The sequence below is a fragment of the Corythoichthys intestinalis genome, chromosome 21, assembly GCF_030265065.1.
Source record: "Corythoichthys intestinalis isolate RoL2023-P3 chromosome 21, ASM3026506v1, whole genome shotgun sequence".
In the NCBI taxonomy this organism is placed as follows: Eukaryota; Metazoa; Chordata; class Actinopteri; order Syngnathiformes; family Syngnathidae; genus Corythoichthys; species Corythoichthys intestinalis.
The window spans coordinates 36,521,445-36,543,170 of NC_080415.1; the positions used below are offsets into that span (position 1 = coordinate 36,521,445).

Here is a 21,726-nt window from a genome sequence, read left to right on the forward strand (position 1 = left end):
AGTTTTTTGTGGGAATATGGGTTTGAATGATGTGTTAAGAGCTTTGTTTAACAAAAGAAAAAGTTTGCATATTCTAGCATTTAAGCTAGCGGACTTTTGCTATGCAAGTTAGCCAATGGTTCTTTTATTTTACTTATATTCTCATTTATTTTTTTATACCGTTTGAGTCTAAACTCAGGTATTTTATTTTTGTTTTAAATGCATTTATTGCTCTTGTGAAAAGTTAAATTCTGCGCAGATTGACGAAATACTCAGGAATTTTATTTAGCATTCTTTTAAAAGTGCAGTCTTAGCAAGCCAAAATAAGTAATAACATTTTTCTTTGTTATACATCTCCTAAAATATATTCTGCAACAAAATAAATGTTGGTAATTCGATGATTCGATTATTCAAACTAACTAATTGATAGATTAATCGATTACGTAAATAATCGATAGCTGCAGCCTGAATACTGAGTTTGTCACACCCCTTCACTTCAAATGGATTGGATGTCTATCGTCAATGGCAGCCAGAGAGTTAATAAATTTTTAATAATCTTGCACTCGAAGAATACATAAGTACATTTTTTTTAAAGTACTGATTAAGAAAAATACTAAATATAGGAAATTAAATTGAATAGTACTGCTAAAAATGTGAAAAACATTTTTTTTTAAAAAGGATAATAAATTAACATAGAATTTGTCATTTTTTAAACATTTCTCCTTTTTAATTTTTATATCTTATAAAATTTTAATTTCTATATTATACATATTTATTTCAATTTTTCGAATGAGGGTTTTCCTATTTTTGTTGTATTTTTCAATTTAGGTTTGCATTTTAGAGTGCTGCAACGATTAATCGATTAACTCCAGTAATTCAATTAGAAAAAAACCTTCGAATTTAATTTTGCTGCTTCAAGTATTCTTTTAAGATGGCGTTGTAATAGTTTTTTTTTTTTAAAGTGTTTGCATTCAGTTTTATTGATTTGGGTGGATACACTGCCCTCTAGTGGCAACAGTGGATATGACATAACTCATTTAACATAGCTGAATCCAGCTGCTCCCTGCTAAGACCAACAAAAGGTAAGATATTGTTTGACCTAATATGTTGTTTTAATGCATTCGTAATTTGGTTTATAGTTATATTTAGCTGATTTTGTGGGACTATGTGTTTGAATGATTTGCTGAGAACATTGTAAAAAATAAAATACAATGTTATCCTTTTATAGCATTTAAGCTCGCAGACTTTTGCTATGCAAGTTAGCCAATTGTTCTTTTGTTGTACTTAGATTCTCATTTTTATGTTTTTTATACTGTTTGAGGCTAAACTCAGGTATTTTAATTTTTTATGTTCCTAATCTGATTATTAGATTATTCAAACTAACTAGTTCATTGATTAATCGACTACTAAAATAGTCGATAGCTACAGCCCTAATTTTTTTCCCTCTTTTTTTTTTTTTTTTTTAATATTCATGTACTTATGTATTCCCCATTGCTTTTTGACGTATATTTGTGAAATGTAATTTCAGGCATTAATGTAGATTTTTCTTTGTTTTTAAAGCAGGATTTTAAACTAATGTAATACTTAATGACATACCCCCCTTAAATGTTGGTGAAATCTGGACACAGATTTGTATTTTCATTTGGTTTTGAACTCAAATGTGACATTCGCTTCAGTTTAGTGAAGGCTGCTCTCATGATGATGATGAGATAATGCTCGTCTTCATGCGGTCAGGTCATGTCAGTGAGTCTAAAGTGTCACCGCCGCAGCTGCAAGTTGGGGGAAATGGCGGCGCGTCCGCACCTTCATTGTCCTTTGTCCCAAGGCCGATGAGGTCAGAGATTGTCACAAGACAGACAAGTTTTTGCATACTCGCTGGCTGCTGAGCGGTGAAGGGAATCGATGCTGTTGTAAAATACGCAACCGTGTCTATAAGCCTGTTTCTACAATTAGCTTTAGCGTTTAGCACAAAGTTTCATGCAGCATTTTTATGGGGAAAGACAGAAAAGGTTCACACCATTTTTTTTTTCTTTCCAATCAATCCAGCTGAGAAAATTTGAATCTTAGCTGTTTAAAAACAACTTCTGTAATCAATCATTCCCTTGTGAGAATCATGCTATTTTTTATGTTCCGGTTCCTGAAAGTGGTGATATGAATACAAGACATTAATACAAATACACTAAAATTCACTGAATAGAAACTAATACTGATTATTTTTTTAGTTCTTTTTTTTTGTTTTAGCCCTAAAACATCTTGAACTCGTGTGACAGTTCCTCTTGAACCTAATGTGAAAATTGTGCTACGTCAAAAGATTCCATATGCAGTGGCGGAACAAATGTGACCAGGGCCCAGGTGCAATGAGCTTACATGCGCCCCTTGAGCTGAGCGGGTGGGGGGGGGGGGGGCTTTTCATTCGACGCCCCTACTGACAACACTAAAAGCAGTGGTTCTTAACCTTGATAAAGGTTCCGAGTTACACGTGCATTTACCGAACCCTTCGGAATTCAATAATACCGTATTGGCCCGAATATAAGACGGTGTTTTTTGCATTGAAATAAGACTGAAAAAGTGGGGGTCGTCTTATATTCACGGTCTAGACATTATACCCATTCACGACGCTAGATGGCGCCAGATACCATCGAAGCGATGTTCTTTCATGACAAAACTCAGCTACTCTCAAGTTTAACCAGTTCCTCCTCCAATCTTATTGGAGGAGGAACTGGTTTGCTCAGTGGAAGGTTGAATCTCAGGCTACGTCTACACTTGGACAGATAATGGCCTTAAACATGTAATTAGGTGGACTATGCAGCATGTCGGCTGTACTAATACGCCTATTATCCGGAGTAGTTGTTCGACAGATAATTTAGGCGGGTAATATTACCCGCCGCTTAATATGGATTGCTGTCTCCGTACAACAATCGGATACTAAGGAAGTGACGTCATGCCGTCGCCACTTTGGGAGTGCGGCATGACGGCATCGTAAACAATGGAGGCGGACGGTCATAAAGTGGCATTCCTGCTCCTCTTTTCTTTTCCACACATTTTCTTGAACCTTCAAACTACGTCTCAATAATATGCTTTAATTCAGTGCTCATTTGTGGTCTCCCATCGTGGATGACTCGTCTCCCGCATTGTCTCCGATCAGCCAGCTGCGGGGCTGGCCCCTCCCAACTCAATGCCGACCGAACTTGAGTAGATAAAAATGCGTAGAGGAAAATTAAACCCCGAAAAGTGACCTGCGTGGTACCCCCAGTCAAATAGGTGCGCGATCAGTTTTTTTCCCATGACATTTCTGCCTGTCAAAACTGTTGCCACTTCCAGGATCACCACTACTCCCGGTTGCGGCATCCCGGAAATATACGCAGCACTACACCATATGCTTCTATTTTTTATTTTCCAAGTGGTGAGAGCGCAACTGAGCATCGATTGTTACATCCCAAGTAGCGATGTCAGGCTGTCGTTGTTTTCTGAAGATTTATTTCAATCACAACTCAGCGACTGCTAGTAACAGCCAAGCGTCCTCTCCCTTCACTCTCGCTCCTGCGTGATGCGTTCCATTGCGTTCACGAAAAAAAAAAAACAGTGATCACAATATGATGACAGTCTAGAAGGTGGATAAATTTCGAAATTCGCCGCCGGCGAGTAATGAATTTTGGGTTCAGAGGTACCTTGCACAAGCGGGGTGGCCTTAAACGCATCTTAAACGTAAGTGTGGACAGGTATAAAAATAGTCTGCAAAAATACCCTGGAAAAAATCATCTGTCCTAGTGTAGACGTAGCCTTACTTGGTATGAGAGAATACAACAGACCAATGGGCAAAACACGTTATATAAAAAATATTGTCAAAATAAGAATTTTGAACAGGAATTTGCTAAATTATTAGCTTGCTAGCTTAGATATATTGGTTTTGATGAAATTTGGGGAGTCGATACGGTGTGAAAAACTGCTTCAAAAAGTCTCTTTTACTTATATTCCAAACCCAACAGGATATCGGGTATTTTGGATCGAATGTTAAAAAAAACATGCAATTTTGGTTGATAAACAGCGTGCGTGTTTGATACCATTGCGCCTAGGCAGTTAGTTGGACCCTCCTCAAAATTGCTGAGACTGTTCATAAGACATATGAGATCTTAAGTTATTAAAATGGTGAGTTTTCATTCACGGGCCTGACCTGGGGTACCAAATTTGGGTTTTTTTTGGCAACACGCCAATTCAGTAATAATTAATAACTTCCTGATACAGGGTGCAATCTTTTTCCACATCTGGCATGCATGTGCGGTATCCCAGAGTGAACACGGCATCATTGAAATATTACCCATTAGGCCTGGCGCCCCCTGCTGGGAACAGGAAATGCCCTTTTTTACAAGACAAGCTCCTTCTCCAAGGGTAAGCTGATTTGCATCAACCCTACAGCGCCAACTAGTGGCAACAGAATTTGGAAAAAAAATTGCTTTATTATGTAATTCCGAATGGTTCGGTGAATCCACATGTGAAACTTGTGGGGTTCATTACCTTTAACAAGGTTATGAATCACTGTTACCTAGTGTTGCTTTAAACACCATGCATCATGTTACATTTGTTTTAGACACTCCCCTCACCTAACCACACCCCCTTTACTAACCAGGACCCCTAGAGGCCCGGGGACGGCCACATCACCAGCACCCCCTCTAAGCTCCGCCCCTGTCCACATGATATTTTTTTGTCTTTTCTCTCGTAAAATTGCTGAGCTACTCAACATGCATTATTGACTTTTTTTGTTTTAAATGGGGCAGAGTTGATTATTAATGTATTTTTTTCAAAGAGGTAACGTAACGCGGGTGAGAGTAGAAAATAGTTTGAAGTCGATATGTTAAAAGCACATCATTGGAGTTACAAAAAAGGGCCCGGTTCATGAAACAAAGCAATTCCTTTTGTCTCGTGAGTCAAAAGTACGACACAATTTGAGATTCTTGTGACGTGACGCTCCGTCCCGACCTTTATTTTTTGCTTTTTTGGGAATATTGCTTTAGAAACGATGTTTTGGTCTTCTTTTCTTGTACTTTCCCGTTTTGGCGGTGCTCTTTCGACGCCCTTTCCGCGACGACAACGGTATTCGGTGTCACGTTCTCCGTGCATGCACATTGACCGAACGTAATTGGATGAGTGGTAGAAGAAAAGCACACCGGTGAGAAGACGTAGAAAATGCTCAAACGCAGATCTCGATGGGCGTGGTGACCAGCATGCGGCCTCCAGGCGAGCCGTTCTCTCGCGGCGCGCGCTCGTAGCTGTTGGTGGACGACACCGAGCTGTTGGTGGACACGGATACGAAATGGTGGCCTCCGCCCAGTTCCATCATGGCGCCCTTGGCCGCACCGCCCCGCTCGGCGGTCGCCGGCGACAGAGTCTGCTGTTTCATCCGCTCCACTAAAAGTTCCTCGTCTTCTTCCCCAGATGAAGACGAGGACATATTGTCGTTGACCTCCCCTCGCGCGTTACCTCCTCCTCCGCCGCCGATGACCCTTTCCCCGACCGCATTGCCGTTGTTGTTCTCGCTGTCCAGCATCCACGAGTGGCTGAAGTACCCGAAGACCTCTTTGACGGAGCAGCGACGCTCCTGCTCTACAGAGAGCAAACGGCGGAACATACGCAGGGCTTGCTCGGTGAAGCGTCTCCACTGGGAAGGCACCGTGTTGGTCCTCCTCCTCTGCCAGCGGATGAACTCCTGGTAGAAGGAGTCGGAGGCTAGGGCCTTCTCCCACGGGAAGTTGCCGGTAAGCATGCAGAAGAGGAGCACGCCGAAGGCCCACACGTCGGTACTGTAGTCTACGCAGAATCCCTCGTGGCGGGACACATCGCACAGCTCAGGGGCCGTGTACGGAATAGTGCCGCTGACCTGAAGAGAGGCAAACACACCATCAGAAATGAAGCTACGCAGCAGACTTTAAATGATTGAAGTAATTATGAAGAGCTGCCTAGGCCGTAATTAAAACTGAGCCAGCAAGCCGTGGTGTAATTAATCGGCTCGAAGCATAATGTGGATCATCACTGTATTTTCCAGACTGTTAAATCACATACATTTTTCATAGTTTGGCTGAGACTTGTTCTCAGGTCTGACCTATAGGACCCAAGGGAAAGGTGTAGAGCTGAAACGAATACTCGAGCAACTAGAGTTTAAAAACTGATCCGAGTAATTTTATTCACCTCGAGTAATCGTTTACTTTGACAGCTCTAAGCATCACGTTTTGCTCGCTCTACTTTTAATGCGGGACAACGCGCTGTCACGTGCGGAGAGGAAGAAGCAAAAAAAAAAAAAAACTTACATCAGCCGACAGCCGCTAAAAACGACGCCGACGTTGCTAAATAATAGCCCGCATGATGTTACGTTGATTGCAGGTAGCGTCTAATGAGTCTCATAGAGATCACTTGTATGTTGAACTAGATGCGAAATGACAGACTCGGCCGCGTCTGGCCAGCGTTAGTAAACAGCCGCCATCTTAAAGCAGTAGAGCGCTAAGCGCTAATAAAGAGCGCTAAGGGCTAATAAATAAGATTAACTAGCTCACGTAACGTTAGCCCTGCGGAGGGCGAGGTTTCTATTAATTATAACCACTGTCAATGCGTGGCTAACGTGTCTTACATACAGGCTTTAACATAACATAGCGTTGTGGAGTGATGAGGGTATAAAATAAAAACTCAATAATGCTAACTATCAATTTTAGCTCAGTAGTCATTGCTGGATAAAACACCAAGTAGCACTGGTCCCTAATGTGCTCCAATACAGCCTGTATCATACATTTATTTTGAACAATGCAAAAACTCAAAATCCTATCAGAACTTACAGTTTAGACTAACTTAAAACTTAACTAGAACTTAAAAATGGCTTGACACAAAAAGAAATTCAATTGAAACACGTGGGAAAAAATCCTAACTTTTAAGTGATGTGTGTTATCAAGCGTAACGGCATTTTTAGGTAATATATATATATATATATATATTTTTTTTTTAAATAAGATCTAAAAGTTTTTTTGAGTGAAAGTAGTGAATGAGTCTTTTTTTTTTTTTATTCTAGTTATATCTGAGATGCAATTGTTGGCTGTTTTCAACAATATACATCGAAAATAAAGACATTGATTGACTGAAAATGGTTCAAGATTAGATGAAATGTCTTGTTTTCTCATGTATATTTATAATTACTCTTCACCTAAAAATATATTTGTTTTATCCGATTACTCGATTAATCGATAGAATTTTCAGTCGATTACTCGATTACTAAAATATTCGATAGCTGCAGCCCTAGAATGGTGTTCAAACCCTAACCCAGTGCTTCTCAATTATTTTCTGTTACGCCCCCCCAAGGAAGACATAAATGTTTCGCGCCACCCCCAAACTCTCTGCCGCCACTGTAAATAGTATCATTTGTCTATAAAATTACAAGTATGCCTAAGCTTAACATTGTGTCCTTTTTTTCTATTAAAGACAAAAAAAAGTAACTGATCAACTTATAATAAAGTATAACTTTTATTAACATTGTTTTGTTTGTAACAGAAAAGACTTAACGCGCAGCAATTTGCCTGAAGTTAAAAGAAAGTCACATCCAAACTGTAAAAATACACTAAAGGTACATTTTTGACCATTTGATACTGAAAATAGGGCTGTCAAAATTATCACGTTAACGGGCGGTAATTATTTTTTTTAATTAATCCCGTTAAAATATTTGACGCAATTAACGCACAAGCCCCACTCAAACATTAAAATGAGAGCACAGTGAAATGTGTACTTATTGTGTTTTACTGAGTTTTGTCGCCCTCTTCTGGCGCTTGGATGCGACTGATTTTATAGGCGTCAGCACCCATGAGCATTGTGTAAGTAATTATTGGCATCAACAATGGCGGGCTACTGGTTTATTTTTTTGAATGAAAATTTTACAAATTTTATTAAAACGAAAACATTAAGAGGGATTTTAATATCAAATATCTATAACTTGTACTAACATTTATCTTTTAAGAACAAGTCTTTCGATCCATGGATCGCTTTAACAGAATGTTAATAATGGTAATGCCATCTTCTTCATTTATTATTATAATAAACAAATACAGTACTTATGTCCCGTATGTTGAATGTATATATCCATCTAGTGTCTCATCTTTCCATTCCAACAATATTTTACAGAAAAATATGGCATATTTTTTAGATGGTTTGAATTGCAATTAATTACGATTAATTAATTTTTAAGCTGTGATTAACTCGATTAAAAATTTTAATCGTTTGACACCCCTAACTGAAAAATAAAATGTAATAAAACCAGTAGATAAAAACAAATTCAATTTGATTATAAACATTAACTCATGAGGACAATATGCCAAAAATTTTGACCCAAACAACAAAACTGAATAGAAGAAAAAAAATGTCCTTAGACAGAAGGACAGTTTTTATTTTCGCCGCTCACAGTATCACCTCCTTTGCAATGGCTTGGGGTTATTTTGCACTGCGCATGCTAACAGTGCTCACTGGTTTACTGATATAACACTGACAAAGCGGGACGATTGTTGCCAATATTCGACACGTTTTCGATGATAAATAATCAAGTGGCTTACCAATGAGATTGGGGTCTAATGTCTTTAAGTGGCGTCTTATTTGATTTGGCTTCCGGCTGTCCGCTATAATCATTTTTAGGCACAGTAAACAGTGGTCTTTCGTCATCTCCCACTGTATTAAAAGTCAAAGGCGAATGGCCTGAAAAAAGCGCATTCTCAGCGGCCGAGGGAGAACCGTAGGTGAGGGCGGTCGTCGTGACGATCCCAGGCCGAAAATGGCACTTCTCGGGCGGACACGTGACAACCGGAGAAGACAGTGGGTCGCTGCGTGAGCCCGGTGTTGTGCCGTAAAAAGGCGGGTAAACGGCTGTCGAAAGCAGCGCACAGCTCTTCATATCTCTTTTCTGTGTGCAGTGTGCTCTTGCTTGGTTCAAAAATACTACGCGCACTCCGAAAATGAGAGAGCCACTGCCACCCACTGAGTGGATGCGCAAGTACACTTTATTCAAGTACGGCAAAAAAAAAAAAAAAAAATATTAAAAGAATAAATAAAAAAGCATGTTCCCCGAGGTCACATGCGACACCCCTGGCATCGCTCTGCTTTTGTCTTTGAAAAAGACCCAGATAATGTTATTCTGCAACTTTATTCTTATTATTATTATTATTATATCAACATCTTATTCTCTGTGTTCCTTCGGCGCGCCGCGCAGCCCAAACCGTTGCACCAATCGGCACTGTTCCAGGATCTAAATGACCGGAGTTTTCGCGCGACGATGGAAATTTTTCAAACGGCCCCAAAAAAAATTTCCGTTCGCCCATAAACGGCAATTTTCCGGAAAAAAACAAGTTTCAAAATGTATCTGGTCGTACTATTTTTGACCAAATCACATAATTTGGGCATCGAAAAATTCCGGGACGGTGTGGGGCATAAAAGTTGTATACAGAATTTGGAAAAAATTTGCCAAAAACTTTCCCATTCATTTCTAATGGGAAAATTTCCCATTCACTTCCAATGGGATTTCCGATGGAATTTACATTGCATTGATGCCATTGACGGCCATGCATGTCGAATCTATCATGTCTATTCCATGGAAGTCCAAAATTTTTCCCATTCATTTTCAATGGGGAAAAAAAATTCCCCAAATTAACAGGAAGTGACCAGATATCAATAGGACGTGTCACCCAAACTTCCCCGATTCCATTGACGCTTATGTAGGGTGCCGCCATTCACGGCCATGGACGTCCAAATTTCCCTTTATTTCTAACGAGATTTATCTTGTTTGATTCCATTGACGGGCATGTTTGTCCATTCTATTGATGCCATTGTACTTGGATTCCATTGGCGCCTATGTAAGTCGATGCCATTGACGGCTATGGACGTCCAAATTTCCCTTTATTTCTAATGGCATTTATTTTGTTTAATGCCATTGACGGGCATGTTTGTCAATTCTATTGATGCCATTGTACTTGGATTCCATTGGCGCCTATGTAAGTCGATGCCATTGACGGCCATGGACGTCCCAAATTTTTCCTATTCATTTTCAATGGCAAAAAAAACAATTTCCCCAGATCAACAGGAAATGACCAGATATCAATACGATGTGTCCCACAAATGTCCCCGATTCCACTGACGCTTATGGAGGGTGCTGCCATTGACGTCGATGGACGTCCAAATTTTTTCCCATTCATTTTCAATGGAAAAAAAATAATGTCCCCAAATCAATAGGAAGTGACCTGATATTGTCCCCGAAATGTCCCCAAGCCAACCTGGGCGGGGTTAAGATCTGTATCACCACAGAGCAAAGACCCAGAGTAATTTCTCCAGAAATTGCAGTTTCTAGTTGGAAAATAATGTACTGTTCTTGCATAAAAGGAAGTGCTGGGTGTGTTGGTTTGGTAGCATTAGACCAAATTTATCCTTTAAGTCTCAGTCATCATGTAAATTTGAAGCTGTTGAAGCAATTTCTTTAAAATTTCTTTTCAAAATCTACGTGCTTTAAAAAACTGTACATCGGCCTCAAATATCAGCTGACAAAATCGGCTTTGGATATCGGCAATCGCTTGAATTTAGGGGGGAAATCGGTATTGATGTCAGCTTTTGAAAATCCTATATCCTGTTGTATAGGGTGGTGCAAGGAGAGGGTTTTATATTTTAGTTTTCACAGTATTCTTTGAGATAGATTTCATACACTGTAAAATCCTGACCCGAGGCTCTCGCCGTGACTCACTCGTTTGACGGGGGATCCTGCGCGACGGGTCATGCCGAAGTCAGACAGCTTAACCTTGCGACACTCCCGGTCAAATATAAGGATGTTTTCGGGCTTGATATCCCTGTGGACCAGCTTCTTACAGTGCAGGTAATCCAAAGCAATGGCCACTTGGTGCACGCAGCGCTTCGCCACCGCTTCGGGGAGACCAACCTAAAGGAATGGAGAAGTGGAATCATTCAATCATCATGTCCTCCAGTTAAATGGCAAAAAGTGTTCTCTTTCATGTGCTCCAATGCTGAAACTGGATTACGAGGCTCATTTGCAGAGGTGGCTAGTAACGCCTTATATTTACTTGAGCAACTGAATTAACTTTGTGAGAAAACTGTACAGAGTAGTTTCACCACGCCAAACATTTTTTACTAGAGGAGATTTGCGAAGAAAAACGTTACTCTTACGCTGCTACTTTGGGCGGCACAGTTTCCTCTTTATTTTACATATTAGATTTGACTTTTTGCCAGAGATGCCCCAAGTGACTCTTCCAGTTTCACCCATTTGACGTCGCAACCATAATCACATGATTCCATTTATCAGACGTAACAATACATTGATGTAATAACATGCCAGTTTGCAGTCTGAAGTCCTATCATCACACCGGCGTGTTCAAGCACATGGCATCTGTAAAAGGTTGTAAACATAATCGACATTGTTCGAAAGCGCTGATTTCAACCTCTCCCAGTTTTTATTCGACATTGATACTCAGAAATGCAGATATAATTGTTTTCATTAGGGCTGTCAAACGATTAAAATTTTTAATCGAGTTAATTACAGCTTAAAAATTAATTAATCGTAATTAATCGCAATTAATCGCAATTAAAACCATCTATAAAATATGCCATATTTTTCTGTAAATTATTGTTGGAATGGAAAGATGAGACACAAGATGGCTATATACATTCAACATACGGTACATAAAGACTGTATTTGTTTATTATAACAATAAATCAACAAGATGGCATTAACATTATCAACATTCTGTTAAAGCGATCCATGGATAGAAAGACTTGTAGTTCTTTAAAGATAAATGTTAGTACAAGTTATAGAAATTTTATATTAAAACCCCTCTTCATGTTTTCTCTTTAATAAAATTTGTAAAAATTTCAATCGAAAAATAAACTAGTAGCCTGCCATTGTTTATGTCAATAATTACTTACACAGTGCTCATGGGTGCTGAAACCTATAAAATCAGTCGCACCCAAGCGCCAGCAGAGGGCGGAAAAACTCCATAGAACACAATTAACATGTGAGCATTTCACTTTACTGTCATTTAAATCTGTCTGAGCGGGCCATCTGCGTCAATTGCGTCAAATATTTTAACGTGATTAATTTTAAAAAGTTAATTATCACCCGTTAATGCAATAATTTTGACAGCCCTAGTTATCATTTCATGTTTTCTCCACTAGAAGGCACTCATGCTCTCTGGACGGGTGATGTTTCATTTCTGTAGACTTTTCCTGTCCGAATTCAATTATTTTTGTGTATTTTTGTTCCTAATATGGTCATGTACACTGCAAATTTATAACGTCTTAATCAGATTATTTTTCTTACATCTAGTGGAATAATTTTATCCATCTAGTTTTGAGTGGCAAAGACTAGTTAACAGATTAATGCGTCAGATTATTCCGCTTACTTCAATTTTACTATTTGTTCTTATTAAGACCATAAATCTAAAAGTTGGGTTATTTTTCACCTAAATCAAGAAAAAATGTTTTCAAATGATGTTTTGAACAATATCTATTGTTGAATTAAGAAAATTTCTGACAAAAAAAGTTTTTAAAAAAAAATTTTTTTTTGCTTAAAGCAAGTCTATTAATCATATTTTCAGATACAGATTTTATTTATTTCAAGAAATCTGAGTAAAATTTAATTGAAACACTGGCAGATAATTTTACTTATTTCTAGTAGATTTACAACGAAAACAAGGGAATTGAACTACTTTTAAAGGGGTGTGTTTTTGCAGTATAAAACGTCACGCTGCAAATTTATTACATCTTAATCAGATTCTTTCTCTTAAATCTAGTCAAATATTTTTCTCCATCTTGTTTTGAGTGTTAAAGACTAATTAACACATTAATGTACCAGATTATTCCACTTAATTAAAGTAAATATGACTATTTGTCCTTATTAAACCCGTAGATCTAAGGTTGGTCATTTTTCACCTAAATCAAGAAAAGTTTTCAAAGCTTTCAAATCAGTTTTTAAACGTAAGGTAAGCTTGTTTTTGTATGCCAAATATATTATGCCAGTTTGCTCTCCCACAGCTATTATACGGGCACTTCCAAGCTATTATGAAGAATACAGTTTTAGCCCATAATCATGTGCTTACATTTTTATTACCGGCAATTGCTGACATTCTGCTGATAAATAGATATGCACACATATGTTGATTCATCACACAACGTCTCAGTACTTTTTCACCAAGCTACAGTACTTTGAGTGCAAATGTGTGTTCAAAACAAAGATATCTTGCCCGCTCAAGAGTGTGACTGTTAATTCAATCAAGAGTGTGCCTGTTAAATCAATGACTAGAATGAGGAACTTGCCCGATCGAAATTGCCACGTTGGACAACAGTGTTGTAACTACATTCTGCCCAGCAACAAGCCCTTAATAAAAGTTAGCAGCGCGGGGGAGCTCGGGGAGAGACTTCGATGAGACAGCATTGGTCGGGGAACTCTGTCTCCTGGCTCTCCCAACCAGCAGATTGAAAAACGTCAACTCTCTGACTCTGCCTCACTTCGTGCCCTGCCTTTTGTCAGCTTGCCTTGGGTAAATAACTAAGTTAAAGAACGAGTTTTAGACCCAACATTAAACAATATCTATTCTTTAATTAAGGACATTGGACATTTCAAAGTTGTTGGTTTTTTTAGATTAAATTTAGTAATTTGTTGCTTAAAATAAGTCAGTCGAGTTTGTTTTCAGATAGCTATTTTTATTATTTCAAGGCATTTGAGTAAAATTTACTTGAAGCACTGGCAGATCATTTAACTTATTTCTCATATATTTGCACTTAAATTAAGCAAATTTAACTAGTTTTAAGTGGGTGTGTTTTTGCTGTGTATATGGCAGTATAATGATCACAGTTAATATAGAAGGTGTTGTGCTGAGATCAGGGCCTATATGCAGACTATGCAGCTGCTTAGGGCCCCTGACCACTAGGGGGCCCCCAATCTGGCGATTGTTTAATTTATATTCTATGTTGTTTACTACAGGTTGCTTTATTTGACTTTTGTGAGTTTTGATACTTGATTACAAGCTTAAAAAATAAAAGTTCTTCCTTAACTTCTTTCCTCTTTTAGAAAAAGGTTTGGGGCTATCTACTGTAAGTACTGACAATCATTTGGGGTGAGAAGTTTGAAGTATGCAGTGCAACAAAATCTGATTAATACACAAAATATGGACGTATGGGTTTCACAGTACACTGTGACGAAATGGTGGGCCAAAAATATGGGCCCCTTTGCATTATTTTGCTTAGGGCCCCCAAATGGCCTGGGCCGGCCCTGGCTGAGATACAAAATGTATTTGAGAAAAAAAAAGACATTGTAAGCAGGTACTCATTACTGGAATAGTCTTTTCACCGAATACTTATATACTTGTACTCGAGTACATTTTTTGGGATAACTACTTTAACTTGAGTAATATTTTTCTGAAGTAACGCTACACTTACAAAAGTCACTTTTTTGGCTACTCTACCCACTTCTGCTCATTTGTGGATAGAAACAATGTGACGGAGTACCTGCGGAGGAATGATGTCGAAGAGGTCCCCTGCCAGCGCGTACTCCTGCGCAAATACGTAGTACTCGTCCGTCTCGAAGGCGATGCCGAACATGTTGATTATAAAAGGGCAGGGAGACAAGTAGAGGGAGATGCTGTACTCCCTAAGGAAAGACTTCAGCTTGGTGGTCTTCTTCTTCAAGAATTTCAGTGCCATTTTTGTACCTTTGAGGTGAGAATACGGCCATTATCATTGCAGGTCGAAACACAAAGAACAACTGCTTTATCAAAAATATGTTATTCAATGAATTGATTTGAAATACTTAGATGGGGCTTTTCAAGGCAAAGGCCCATATAGTAAAATTCTTTTTTTTTTTTTTTTGAATGGCGCTTCTTCGGCGTGTAGCACAGCCCAAACTGTCTGACTGACTGTCACCTTTCAAATATCAAAGTGACCGAAAATTTCACAAGACGCAAGGAATTTTTCAAACAACCCCCCATAATTTTCCGTTCGCCTGTAAACGCAGGTTTTTTTCGGAAAAAAAAAAAAATCAAAACGCTACTTGTCCTCCAATTTTCAACCAAATCGCATAATTTACACATCAAAAATTCCAGGATGGTAGGGGGTATAAAGATAAACAGAATTCGACAAAACTGTCCAATTCATTTCTAATAGGATACCATTGACAGCAATGTTTGTCCAAGTTTCCAATTCATTTTCAATAGAAGGAAAACATAGGCCCTTGTGGTTTTTGACGATTCACCATGACAGCCCATTGACATTCAACTAGCGCCCATGTAAATTGATGCCATTGACAGCCATGCACGTCCACTCCATAGACTGCCATGTATGTCCAAATTTCCCATTCATTTTCAATGGATGGCAAACAGGTCCTTTTGATTTTTGACCATTTACCATGACAGCCCATTGACATTCAACTAGCGCCCATGTAAGTTGATGCCATTGACAGCCATGCACGTCCACTCCATTGACGGCCATGTATGTCCAAATTTCCCATTCATTTTCAATGGATGGCAAACAGGTCCTTTTGATTTTTGACCATTTACGATGACAGCCCATTGACATTCAACTAGCGCCCATGTAAGTTGATGCCATTGACAGCCATGCACGTCCACTCCATAGACGGCCATGTACATCCAAATTTCCCATTCATTTTCAACGACAGAAAAACCTACAGTATGTGGTTGTGATTGGTGGACCATTTACCACGTCAGTCCATTGACATGAAACTGCCGCCCAAGTAAGTGGATGCAATGGAAAGCCATGCACGTCCATGCCATTGACGGCCATGCACGTCCAAATTTCACATTCATTTTCAATGGCATAAAAACCTGTGTGGTTGTGATTTTTGACCAAAACGTACCATTACAGCTCATTGACTTTCAACTGGTACCCAGGTAAGTCGATGCCATTGACAGCCATGCAATAGGACTTGTCCCAGAAATAACCCCAAATTAGCAGGAAATCATACAGTTGTGGTCAAAAGTTTACATACACTTGTGAAGAACATAATGTCATGGCTGTGTTGAGTTTCCAGTTATTTCTACAACTCTGATTTTTCTCTGATGGAGTGATTGGAACAGATACTTCTTTGTCACAAAAAACATTCATGAAGTTTGGTTCTTTTATGACTTTATTATGGGTGAACAGAAAAAAAGTGATCAAATCTGCTGGGTCAAAAATATACATACAGCAGCGCTAATATTTGGTAACGTGTCCCTTGGCCATTTTCACTTCAATTAGGCGCTTTTGGTAGCCATCCACAAGCTTCTGGTTGAATCTTTGACCACTCCTCTTGACAGAATTGGTGCAGTTCAGTTAAATTTGATGGCTTTCTGACATGGACTTGTTTCTTCAGCATTGTCCACAAGTTCTCAATGGGGTTTAAGTCAGGACTTTGGGAAGGCCATTCGAAAACCTTAATTCTAGCCTGATTTAGCCATTCCATGACCACTTTTGATGTGTGTTTGGGGTCATTGCCCTGTTGGAACACCCAACTGCGCCCAAGACCCAATCTTCAGGCTGATGACGTTAGGTTATCTTGAAGAATTTGAAGGTAATCCTCCTTCTTCATTATCCCTTTCACTCTCTGTAAAGCACCAGTTCCATTGGCAGCAAAACAGCCCCACAGCATAATACTACCACCACCGTGCTTGACGGTAGGCATGGTGTACTTGGGGTTAAAGGCCTTACCTTTTCTCCTCCAAACATATTGCTGGGCATTGTGGCCAAACAGCTTGATTTTTGTTTCGTTTGACCACAGAACTTTCCTCCAGAAGGTCTTATCTTTGTCCATGTGATCAGCAGCAAACTTCAGTCGAGCCTTAAGGTGCCGCTTTAGGAGCAAGGGCTTCCTTCTTGCACGACAGCCTCTCAGTCCATGGAGATGCAAAACACGCTTGACTGTGGACACTGACACCTGTGTTCCAGCAGCTTGTAATTCTTGGCAGATCTGCTTTTTGGCGATTCTCGGTTGAATCTTCACCCTCCTGACCAATTTTCTCCCAGCAGCAGGTGATAGCTTGCGTTTTCTTCCTGATCGTGCCAGTGACAAAACAGTGCCACGCACTTTATACTTACAAACAATTGTTTGCACTGTTGCTCTTGGGACCTGCAGCTGCTTTGAAATGGCTCCAAGTGACTTTCCTGACTTGTTCAAGTCAATGATTCGCTTTTTCAGATCCATGTATGTATATTTTTGACCCAGCAGATTTGATCACTTTTTCTGTTAACCCATAATAAAGTCATAAAAGAACCAAACTTCATGAATGTTTTTTGTGACAAAGAAGTATCTGTTCCAATCACTCTATCGGAGAAAAATCAGAGTTGTAGAAATAACTGGAAACCCAAGAGAGCCATGACATTTTGTTCTTCACAAGTGTATGTAAACTTTTGACCACAACTGTACATCAACAGGACGTGCCCCAAAATGTCCCCAAATCAATGGGAAGTGACCTGTTATTAACAGAACGTGTCCCCAAATTTCCCCAAATCAACTGGAAGTGACCTGATATCCACACGAGTCCCCCAAAAATGTCCCCAAATATAAGGATCTGACAATCCGTCTGACAGTAGGAAGTGACCTGATAGATCTATATCTACCACAGCAAAGCCTCATCGTAATTTCTCCAGAAATAGCAGTTTCCAGTTTCAAATGGGATTCTCACCTCTAATCTTGTGAATGACAAGGTCCACTTTGCCATAGGTGCCCTTGCCGAGCTCTCGCATGACTTCGTAGTATTTGTTGACTTCCAACTTCTCCAGGTTCTGGGCTGCGATCAGCTGCAGCTCGTCCAGGATGTCCATGTTAGCTCGCGACGTCAGCGGAGAGGAACTCATGCCGAGGACTGACTTTCCAGCGAAAGGAACGTGTGAACGATGGATGCCGTGGCAGGACAGAAGTGGCAGCGGCTAACAATTGACGTTACTGGAAAGACATACAGTAGGATATTTTGAATGGAATGTTTGGTTGCATGGATAAACTGTATGGATAATGGATGTAAATAACAGTTCCAAAAAAAAATTTCAACATCTCAAATCGGGGGTTCAAACTTGAGGAAGTCTTCATTTTGAAAAGATTTTATTGACGAGAGAGGATGATATCTAGATGTTTTTCCAGGATGAAGCTTAATGCTAGTAAACAGGCGTTTCACGATGGAAGCCATTGTAGCGCAATTACTTCAACTGTTAAAGTTGTAAATTGCTTCAATGATATGCTGGGAGACAAAAAGCACTGATTTGTCCAAGGCTTTTGGTAGGTAGACAGTGAAATCACCTCCATGAAGTTGGCGCCTTCATCAGACACAAATTTGTAGAAAATAATGTCATTCGTTTGTGCTGAATTTTTTTTTAGAAATTATTTTATATTTACTTTGGAAGTGAAACAGCCCCACAGCATCACTGACCCACCCCCATACATCACAGTGGGTATGAGGTGCTTGTCAGCATGCACGGGCTGTTTTGCTTCCAAAGGCCCTGGGAACCGTGTTAGGGTGCATGGCATCATGAATGCTTCGAAATACCAGGACATTTTAAATCAAAATCTGTTGCCCTCTGCCCAAAAGCTGAAGATGGGTCGTCACTGGGTCTTTCAGCAAGACAATGACCCTAAACATATGGCCAAATCTACACAGAAATGGTTCACCAGACACAAAATCAAGCTCCTCCCATGGTCATCTCAGTTCCCAGACCTTGTTTTGTTGGCAAAAGGGGGTTGTACAAAGTATTAACACCAGGGGTGCTAATAATTGTGACACACATTATTTGATGTCAAATTTTTTCTTTATGTGGGATTTTTTCCCCACTGAATGAATGCACTTGTATTGAAGGTTAGATTTTTCTCTTTTTTTCCATTAAGGTCCCATATTATTTTGAGTTAAAAAATATATATATATTAGAAGCTAAAAAACACATCTTTTTCAGGGGTGCCAATAATTATGGAGGGCACTGTAGTTTGTTAACAAGGGACCTTGCTTTGGAGCTGTAGCCTTTAGTGAAGATCCAGAGCTTCCAGATGAGGCTAAGCCTACTCCATAATGAAATACTGTAATTGTTTGCTAGCTAGTGTTTTCTCCACTTTTAGCTTACATTTAATCAGTACAGCAGGCAAACCCTTAGCAATCTCTTCATACTAAAACAGTTGTATACTGTATAATGTAATGTATACTGTAGTATAGTTTAGTTAAAACATTTATTCTAAGTCATTCATTATGGTAGACTATTTCTAATAAAAATATATTTAGATTGTAAATGATGGCCTTCAGTACATTTCTTATAGATGATACCAGTCTATTGAATATTGCTCTATATGCTGTACATAAATATATATTTCTAATAAAAATATATTTAGATTATAAAAGATGGCCTTCAGTACATTTCTTATAGATGATATCAGTTTATTCATTATTGCTCTATACACTGTACATAAATATATTTTCATCTTAAATTAATGCAGAGCAGAAAATGCACAAATTAGTGTGTAAAGATTCACAAGAATGCAGGAAATTACGAAGTCGATACTCTAAATGTGTGGGTGTGTGTGTCCCGGCACTGGTGGTGGGGCCCAAAGCGATATCTTTTAATGGGGCCCAAAATCCCTGGCAGCGCCCCTGATTGGGATATTCATTTCGAGTGACGCCGTCAATTGCACATCTGTCGCGTACCAACTCGCTCAATAACAGAGGGGTGTCCAAACTAGCGCAAACATAGCACAAACAAACGGCACACTTTCGGGTCCGTTTTGCAGTAAATGGAGGGCTTGATGACTCGCAGCCGATCTGCACAAATGTAGCACAAACATAGCACAAACAATTGACACCGTTTTTAGCCATTTTTATTCAAAATGGGGGGCTGGTCAACCTCAGATTGACCTATACAGTGCTGGCCCCTGCAATTCTGTCAGATAATGCTACATTTCTCCCAGAAAATGATTGCAATTACAAATGCTTTGGTAGTAATATCTTCATTGATTTTGCTTGCAATGAAAAAACAATACTCTCTGTATTAGATATAAATTACACATTGAAAAGAAAAACATTGCCTTCTGGCGGATCTGGAAGGGCACTGCACCCTTGCCCATTATGCAGCAATCAAGTAAACTTGGTTGCTTGATTGATGAACCTTTCTAATGCTATTATGTATCGCCAAATAATGCACAGAGACGGCGCAAAATGCTTCCTGTCTGCCACAGATATTGCTAAATGTGTCTGCACTGCACCCACCTACACCCAAACACACATTCATAGATCATCACAGCTGATCAGAGTACACGATGATGCCATCCGGCTGTATTTTGAGATGGGCACCAACAACAAAAGCCAGGCAGAGCTTGCCGCCGGCGTCGTTTTGCCTTTTTGTCTTTGTGTCCCGTTATGTGAGCCGTGACTCACCATCTGCTTTTTAATATCCCGCACATTCAATCCCCGCTTTGATCAGCTGCATGTGCCTGTCAATCACACGCACGCGCACACACGTGACCCGCTCCCATCAATGCCCCCATACATAAAGTGTGCAGATTGCAGAGGGTTAAGAATACAATTGAGATTCACTTGCGTACGCTTGATTTGTTCGAATTATTATAATAAAGTCGATGAAATAAACAGTAAAGCAGAATTTAAAACGTTGCAGTGACATTTTTATTCCAGTCCCCAACTGCAGTGTGTCCTCAGACTGCACTGACTCAGAGGAAACAGAGCTGAATGACACACACACAAAATGCTGCAGACACCTGGCTACCCCCACATTCGTAGGGATGGAGTGCAATGGAGAGCAATGAGAAAATAGGACAATATCTTTTGTTCATTTAAAAAAATTATACTATTTGCTTGGTGATGCTCCGATTCAATGAAATCGCACTCTAATACAATCAGGGTGGTACTGTATAATTTGTCACGTAAATGGGAAGATGCGATGTTATTAACTGTCATTTTTAGGATGCTCACCATTAAGAAGAGGTTCATAACCGGGCTGCGGAGTCCGCCCTGGATGCGCGTCCGTCGGCGAGGGCGCATAGTACAAGCAGGCCGAGTCCGAAGACGTCCACCGAGCATCCCTTTGGTGTCCTATTGTCTCCGCATCGCTCTGTCCTCCAGCGGGGGAGGAGAACCGACGGGCAGGCAGGCAGGAGGTGAGGCGCTCCCATACGGGCGGAGAGAAAGGCAGCGGATTGGCGGCAGGAGGGAGAAGCCCCGCCTTTTTTTCGGAAGCGCTGGCAAATGGGAGTTTAGCCCCGCCGGGTGGCAGCGGCTGTTCGCTGTCTCCGTACAGAATAACGCTGCCATCCAGCTATAAATCTTTCCTTATTGTCAGATTGCGAGGGACGCTATGGCGCATTCAGCACTGCGATGTTGAACGACCCATTCGAAACGCATTGACAGTGAATTTTGTTTTTCACCCTTTCACTACAGTGGACGTCTAACTAAACGTTATTACAGTGATCCCTCGTTTTTCGCGGTCAATGTGGACTACAACCCGCCGCGATAAGTGAAAAACCGCGAAGTAGCACCTCCCACCCCCCCAAAAAAGATTTTTTTTTGTTCAGTGTATTTATTCAGATTTAGCATTCACTGTTAAAAAAAAAAAAAAAAAAAAATTACGGAAAAAACCTGGCAGCTGTGGTTGCCAGAGAAATTATGTAAAAATAGTTACAGAAAAATCTCTATATTTTACAGTTAAAATCTGTAAAAAAAAAAATATATAATAATAAATAAATAAAATTATATACAGTACTGTGCA

At 39.7% G+C, this 21,726-nt stretch overlaps 1 protein-coding gene across 1 annotated transcript; it reads right to left on the minus strand.

Moving 5' to 3' along the window:
* Window positions 1-925: 925 nt before the first annotated feature.
* On the minus strand, window positions 926-21,147 carry bsk146 (brain specific kinase 146). The gene is made up of 5 exons (XM_057826181.1): window positions 20,934-21,147; window positions 17,661-17,920; window positions 14,494-14,696; window positions 10,721-10,912; window positions 926-5,851 (listed from the first exon to the last, which is right to left on the minus strand). Exons 2-5 carry the CDS (start codon window positions 17,830-17,832, stop codon window positions 5,165-5,167), a joined length of 1,254 nt encoding a protein of 417 aa, XP_057682164.1. The 5' UTR covers window positions 17,833-17,920; window positions 20,934-21,147; the 3' UTR covers window positions 926-5,164.
* Between the last annotated feature and the right edge of the window lie 579 nt (window positions 21,148-21,726).

Bases quoted from the DNA above. Each gene is read 5' to 3' on its own strand.
- bsk146 (XM_057826181.1), bottom strand. From the start codon at position 17,832: ATGAGTTCCTCTCCGCTGACGTCGCGAGCTAACATGGACATCCTGGAC. The intron at 10,913-14,493 runs GTACTCCGTCAC...CCATTCCTTTAG, and splicing joins TCGACATCATTCCTCCGCAG to GTTGGTCTCCCCGAAGCGGT. The intron at 5,852-10,720 runs GTGAGTCACGGC...GCCTCTCTTCAG, and splicing joins CAGGATCCCCCGTCAAACGA to GTCAGCGGCACTATTCCGTA.